The sequence below is a fragment of the Protomyctophum parallelum genome (assembly GCF_964188405.1).
Source record: "Protomyctophum parallelum genome assembly, chromosome: 1".
Classification (NCBI taxonomy): Eukaryota; Metazoa; Chordata; class Actinopteri; order Myctophiformes; family Myctophidae; genus Protomyctophum; species Protomyctophum parallelum.
In genome coordinates, this window is record NC_139697.1 from 57,914,306 (window position 1) to 57,922,201 (window position 7,896).

General features: G+C 46.3%; 1 protein-coding gene across 1 annotated transcript in view; it reads left to right on the forward strand.

Annotated features, from left to right (window-relative positions):
* Window positions 1-7,486, forward strand: part of mtus2a (microtubule associated tumor suppressor candidate 2a) — a gene marked incomplete at both ends in the record, with an annotated part of 62,455 nt that extends 54,969 nt beyond the window's left edge. The window contains 6 exons of the mRNA XM_083791843.1: window positions 176-281; window positions 2,110-2,183; window positions 2,298-2,396; window positions 4,959-5,078; window positions 5,177-5,277; window positions 7,039-7,486. Coding sequence (XP_083647969.1) covers window positions 176-281; window positions 2,110-2,183; window positions 2,298-2,396; window positions 4,959-5,078; window positions 5,177-5,277; window positions 7,039-7,486 — 948 coding nt within the window. The remainder of the gene's footprint in view (window positions 1-175; window positions 282-2,109; window positions 2,184-2,297; window positions 2,397-4,958; window positions 5,079-5,176; window positions 5,278-7,038) is intronic.
* Window positions 7,487-7,896: the final 410 nt, after the last annotated feature.

Here is a 7,896-nt window from a genome sequence, read left to right on the forward strand (position 1 = left end):
GCAGGATGGACAGGACAGGAATAGAAATTGAGTTTTACATGTGTGTGTGTGTGTGTGTGTGTGTGTGTGTGTGTGTGTGTGTGTGTGTGTGTGTGTGTGTGTGTGTGTGCGTGTGCGTGTGCGTGTGCGTGTGCGTGTGCGTGTGCGTGTGCGTGTGCGTGCCTGCGTGCGTCAGATGGAAGAGATGACAATCAGCCACCAGGCAGCCGTCCAGGAGCTGAGAGACATGCATAACATCACCATGGCGACGTTGCACGAGGAGCACGCTCGCACTATGAGAGGTACTGCAGGTGTGAGCTATATAGGACAGGCCCTGTCTGAAGGACTCACTGCACTGATGCACCATGAAGGCTTTCAAATCACTCCACAGCGGCGTTTCTAAAACGTTTCTAATTTCAGAGAACCCCCGTAACTCTGAGCATATGCAAATGGGATCATAATGGACCGGTACGCTCAGGGCCACTTTAACCATTTGATCGGCAGCATCCTTATTCTAGTTGACAGATTTGGTCTACAAGCTCACAACGCGTCGTTTTCGGTGGACATTTTGTAGAGACGGAAAAAAGCACAAAGTACAAAGCAAGTACAGTTGTAACTTGCAAGTTGCAATCAGATCTGTTTTAGATTAGAACCCCCTCATTGGACGCTGAGGGTTCCTGGACCACACCGTGTCTGCTGCACCGAATTGGCCTGGAAACCAGACAGATCTGCCACAGGAAAAAATAATTCCCCGGTGAGATTTGTCTGGCACTCCTCAGTTTGAATGACATTTCCCTCACCTCAGAGTTGTGGTGACCGATTAGAGCCCATTCTGACCTGAGATCAGATTCATACGAGGTTTCCGCCGGACACACACTGGTCTGATGAACCCATTCTGACCTGAGATCAGATTCTAAAAATGTCAGTCGCTCTTCGATTTTTCAAAAATAGCAGACCTACAAGCTCGTATCGCGCCACTCGGTGGCGCGATATGAGCTTGTAGATCTGCTATTTTTAAATAGCTAAAGCATAACATGATGCTGACACCAAAATGGGTGCCCGGTCAGAATGGGTTAGAGCCCACTATTCAAAGTGAGACTTTTTTGCTGTGATGTTGGAATCGTTTTGTGACCACCACAGCGCCAGTTGGAAATAAATCTTCCACACTGAAGTTCCAAACTAACTCATCATCACCTTGGTTTATACTCGGAAATACAGTTGAGGGCAAGCCCTCATTTTCAATGTAGCCGAGTGGGTTACAATTCACAAATACAGTCAAAACAATACATTATATTAATACAATATAATATTAGTCTGGCCATGCCAGGCTAGCACTGATGACCTCCTTGTAAATGAAAGGTTAACAAAAAACAAAAACTCATGCCTATAGTGTGCACCTGAAAATACAGTCCCTCCAGATGCCCCAAAGCCTTCCTCTGCTTGTGTGCCTCCTCCTGATCATGTTCCGTCAAACTACGGTGTCGCACGGCTAAGCGTCTACTCAGAAGCTCACAACATGTGAATGCAACGCATTGTGCTTAAGGTGCATTAATGCATCTTTGAACCTATAGACCAGGGGTCCTCAACTAGAAATGATGAAGGTCCACAATTCTTTTTTGAATAAGACCGAGGTCCGGTCCCATGCGCGGCGTCCTTCGGAGAGCGGGGCTCTATGCCCGTTTAGTATGGTCAAGCCAAGCTTATACAAATCAGATCCCCTTCCACCCAACCAATAATGGGGTGCAGAGTGCAGGCCCGGAGTGGAACTCCAAATCAGGCCGGGAGTTATACGCCCTGGCAGGCCATACAGAATTTTGGAGGCCCTTGGGGGACATTTTGGGGGCCTTTGCAGCAATTTCACATGAGAAATGTACCATCTGATGTTATTTATATTCTCAACTTAAAAAAAAAAAAGATTTTTTTTTTTTTTTTGGGGGTGGTCCGCAAAGAGGTGGTCCGCGGTCCGGTCGCGGACCGCGGTCCGCCAGTTGAGTACCCCTGCTATAGACTCTGACCCCGGTGGTAAGCAGGTTTCCCCTGCGACATTGGAAACAACATTTAAATGTTATTTGATAGTTGTCAATGGAAGTGACATCAGTTCTCTTCTCCATATTTTCACCTTGTCTGTAGACTTGAGGAAAGCTCATGAACAGCAGAAGATGATATTAGAAGAGGATTTTGAGAAGCTCAGGCTTGCTCTGCAGGTATAGTATGGCTGCAAGGAGAACTAAGCATTATGGTTCATTGAACATTGTTGATACTATTGATTGACTGAGTTGAGCTGATCTATATATTTGTGTGTGTGCGTGTCCACACAGGATCAAGTTGACACCCTGACGTTTCAGAACCAGAGTCTAAGGGACAAAGCCAAGCGATTCGAAGAGGCTCTGAGGAGAAGTACAGATGAACAGATTGTGGTGAGAAGACCTGTGTTGCATATCAACATATAGGCCCTCATTTATCAATCGAGTGTAAAATCTGCCACAGATTCGAGTGCAGGTTTCGTAGTACACCCACGTCGCCACGGCATTTATAAAGTGATCGCAAACAGCTGATCCTTCCTTAATTTCGTTCTCACCTTAATAAATGTCACGGCTGAATTTGATCTGGCACGCCCTAAGAAATCAAGCATCGCCCTCGTTTTTGCGACCTGAACCACTGCTATACGATCTGGAAACCATGGTTACCGTGCCTTTCTGCCCGCCTCACCCCCCTCTCTCATACACACACACACACACAGACGCACACACGCTGCACGCACACGCAACTTGCAAACCCAACTAACTGGTGTGTTGTTAAATAAATAAACAACGAACACCTGCATGAATTAAATAAAGTTGTAGGCCTACCCTGTCTGTTTCCCTCTCACCTCGCTTGCCTTGCTGTCATGTCCACGCACGCACCTACATGACACATCGACATCGCATCGCCATGAATGGAATACGTTTGGGCTGGCCTATATTAATTTTACCCATCGTGCGCAGTGCACGGCGAAGGCGTGAGACTGCGCACTGCTGTGATATTAAAGTCCTGTGGGTGAGTGTCAGTGATGCCTGCATGAGAGATAGGCTATCATGTCGTCAAGGCAGTCATAATCAACGTTTATGTAGTGATTTGATCATTGATGAACGAATCATAAACATATGGATGAAGGCTTGCTTGCATGTGTGCTGGTATGTGTTGGCGACGCACGCCGCGGTCCCGTCCTCCCCCGACCCCCGAAAATGATCTCGCTTTTATCTGAACTGTCAAAACCTGTCTAAGCACTTATTTAAATGGTGAATGATTAAGCCCCTTACGCCTATAGCCTGCTAGTACTTACTACAAATAGGCAAGCTGTATGCTTGTCATTGTCACTTGGAAATAAAGGCGTGCAGTCCATTTATGCCTTTTTTTAAATAATATCATAATCACATATGCATCACCGCATGCGCTCCAAAATCATCTCACAAGTGCGCTCGCATAACAAGGCCAGTAAAGCACTGTTTGATTAAGCACAAACTAATACATTGTAAACATGTTATATTGTTTTTGCGCGATTTTAATTACTTCTAAAGTTGGAAATCTCTCTTTTGTTTTTTACTGCATACACATACCGTTTTATATTAACATTTTAGGAGTGAAAACATATGTTTAAATGCCTGTGACAGCCTCTCAGCTGGTCAAACAATGCTGCTCCGCTGTTCTAAGACAGAAAAACAGGTGAGGACAAAACGTACGACAGCTGCCGAGCAAACGTGGGTTTTGAACGTTGTCACGTTCAATTTCAAGCTTTGCCGGAAATGTAAAATGCCGAAAATGTCGGTAATTTCGGCGTGCGCCCATATTTTGGCGTACGCACGGTTGATAAATGAGGGCCATAGAGTATCGCCTTGCCTACAGCTCGGGCTGATATTCATATAGATATAACATATAGATTATCGCGGACAGAGAGGATGATAACACTTAGCTGACCCCAATCAATCCAAACTAAAGTGTTACCGTGAGCTCCCTTGGCTGCAGAAGGAGCCCAGCATGTCACCACAGATGCTATGACATTACTCAAACGCTCTCCATTACTGGGGGATAGTCAACCACGGGTCGGAATATCAGCCCGAGCTGTAGGCAAGGTGATAATCTATATCAGGGGTACTCAACTGGCGGACCGCGGTCCACGACCTGTACCGCGGACCACCTCTCTGCGGACCCTAGGCAAAAAAATTATAATCAGGTCAGGCCAGCAAAAAAAAAACTCTCCTAAGCTCAGGCCAGGCCAGCCACAGTCAATTTCAATTAAATTCAGGCAGTGTTGCTGCAGCACAACTACATTGTGTGTCTTATGTTAATGGAGGGAAGAAGTTAATAATATAAATAACATCAGATGGTACATTTCTCATGTGAAATTGCTGCAAAGGCCCCCAAAATGTCCCCCAAGGGCCCCCAAAATTCTGACGCGCGCTATGCGTGCTCGCAGTGTGGCCTGCCAGGGCGTATAACTCCCGGCCTGATTTGGAGTTCCACTCCGGGCCTGCACTCTGCACCCCATTATTGGTTGGGTGGAAGGGGATCTGATTTGTATAAGCTTGGCTTGACCATACTAAACGGGCATAGAGCCCCGCTCTCCGATGGACGCCGCACATGGGACCGGACCTCGGTCTTATTCAAAAAAATATTTGTGGACCTTCATCATTTCTAGTTGAGGACCCCTGATCTATATGTTATATCTATATGAATATCAGCCCGAGCTGTAGGCAAGGCTGTCCTCGACCTAGGGCAAATACAGACCCGGGTGTGTGATAAGTACTGTATGTGTGAGCAGCAATGTTACTGTCTAAGCAATGGTGTAAGTGTGTGTGTGTGTGTGTGTGTGTGTGTGTGTGTGTGTGTGTGTGTGTGTGTGTGTGTGTGTGTGTGTGTGTGTGTGTGTGTGTGTGTGTGTGTGTGTGTGTGTGTGTGTGTGTGTGTGTGTGTGTGTGTGTGTGTGTGTGTGTGTGTGTCAGGATGCCTTGGCTCCATACCAACACATTGAGGAGGACCTGAGGAGTCTGAAGGAGGTTGTAGAGATGAAGAACCAGCAGATCCACCAACAGGAGAAGAAGATCTCTGACCTGGAGAAAGTGGTAGGCTCAATATGCTCACACACACACACAGACACGTGGCCTTTGTGTGTTTTAGTAAATTGAAGGTTGTGCTGCTGTGGTTTCATTTTGTTCTTGAGCAGGCTCAAAAGAACGTCTTCCTGGAGGAGAAGGTTCAGGTGTTACAGCAGCAGAATGAAGACCTGAAGGCCCGCATGGACATGAACCTGACCCTGTCCAGGTAACGCCCATCTTTATAATGCAGCACTTAATGGACATGAACCTGACCCTGTCCAGGTAACGCCTATCTTTATAATGCAGCACTTAATGGACATGAACCTGACCCTGTCCAGGTAACTCCCATCTTTATAATGCAGCACTTAATGGACATGAACCTGACCCTGTCCAGGTAACGCCCATCTTTATAATGCAGCACTTAATGGACATGAACCTGACCCTGTCCAGGTAATGCCCATCTTTATAATACAACACTTAATGGACATGAACCTGACCCTGTCCAGGTAACGCCCATCTTTATAATGCAGCACTTAATGGACATGAACCTGACCCTGTCCAGGTAACGCCTATCTTTATAATGCAGCACTTAATGGACATGAACCTGACCCTGTCCAGGTAACGCCTATCTTTATAATGCAGCACTTAATGGACATGAACCTGACCCTGTCCAGGTAACGCCTATCTTTATAATACAACACTTAAAAGTGCCAGGGACGTAATCCCGTAACCGAGACGTCTTTGCACTGAGTGCCATGCCCGTAAAGACGTAATTTCAACAAAAAACAATTTCTTAATACAAACTTTTTTTAATTTATTTTTTAAACGCCCTCTCTTTTTTTATAATGGGAGAATTGGCACTCAGAGCCTAAACTGGTGACCACCAGGTGGCACTGAAGGTGTTTAATGGACATGAACCTGACCCTGTCCAGGTAACTCCCATCTTTATAATACAACACTTAATGGACATGAACCTGACCCTGTCCAGGTAACTCCCATCTTTATAATACAACACTTAATGGACATGAACCTGACCCTGTCCAGGTAACTCCCATCTTTATAATACAACACTTAATGGACATGAACCTGACCCTGTCCAGGTAACTCCCATCTTTATAATACAACACTTAATGGACATGAACCTGACCCTGTCCAGGTAACGCCTATCTTTATAATACAACACTTCATGGACATGAACCTGACCCTGTCCAGGTCCAGGAAAATTATGAATTTACTGATGCGTTCTCGTTTGGAGAAAACTTCTTTTTTGTAGATTCAGTAGATTTAATTGCTTTACTTGATTTAAATGCTTTGGTTCATGAACTGCTACTGCCAAGCTGCATGTTTGCTACAACGAACTGCTTCAGGTTTGAATATACAAACTCTGATGTGTGCAACTGTGATGTCATCATAGTATAATTTACAGTTTGTCCTCCTTGTCGCCTTATCAGCGGACAATCTCAATGTACTATAATCTTCCAGTATGTAATGGTAATACGACCTTATAGTATGTTGTCGTACTATGACTTACAGTTTGACTTGCGTGTCATCGTAGTAGACATTTACAGTTTGACCTCTGTGTTGTCATCTTATAACTAGGGGTGCACGATTATGAAATTATGAACGATCTCCGATTATTTGCAGGGTCATATCTGCCGATACCGATTCTGACTGATTCCGATATTATGCAGAGGACCACAATGGGAAAAAAAGCCTAGGCCCACTAGGGCCCAAAGCCTGTTAATAAAGTCTATACTCTTTTCCAAGTGTCTGTTTTCACAACTCTGTAAAACCGATTAAAATAAAAATAATTATTTTGAGACCAATCCGATACTGATATGGCATTGCCGATTATGCCGTGCATCCCTACTTATAACCTTACAGTGTGTCCATAACGTCCATAGCGTGTTATGGTCTAAGTACAGTTAGTTCTCTGTGTCATCACATTATAACCGTACAGCATTGTGTTGTCATTGCTGATGTGCAGGCAGCTGTCAGAGGAGAACGCCAACCTGCAGGAGTGTGTGGGCAAGGAGAGCACGGAGAAGAAACGTCTGAGCCGTAACAACGAGGAGCTGCTGTGGCGTCTGCAGACCAGCCCCCTCATGTCCCCCTGCTCCTCCCCCATCCATCGCTCCTTCTCCGCCTCCCCGGTTCCCTCGTCTCCTTTCCTCTCCTCCTCGCCTTCAGCGACGTGCGACTCCCCGACCCACTGCTACGGCTGCCCCCAACAAGCCACGCCCCCCAATAACCACTACTCCTCGCCTTCCCACAGAGCTGCAATGGTTAATCAGAATATATCGCCGGGGCCAGCCACGCCTACTCACAGGGCAGCAAGCAATCACAATTACTCCCCAGGCCCGGCCACACCCACACACAGAGCTTCAGCCAATCACTGTCATGCAGCGGCTTGTCTCGGCCCCCTGCAAAGATAAGCCCCCCCCCCCCCCCCCCCCCTCTCTCTCTCGGTCTCTTTTGCTCACTCAGTCTCTCTGTTTCTCTCTCTCATTTTCTCTTCTCCATTGACTTAAAACCCCATATTAATGTCTTGTCTCTCCCCTCCTCATAGCGGCATTGATGTGCTGTAGTAAGTTGTGATGGGAGATATAAGTGGATTTAAATGTCTGTAAAACTACCCCAACCTCTACCCTGTGAGCTCCATTATGCTGGAAGGGATGACCTGCACAACTTGATACACCAGCTTCTTGTACTGTGTATATTCAACCACAGGTAGTGTTGAAATGTAGTGGAAAAACTCCCCCTTGCATGGGCATGTCAACTCCCCCACAGACAGACAGGCAGGCAGGCAGGCAGGCAGGCAGGCAGGCAGGCAGCCAGCAGGCAG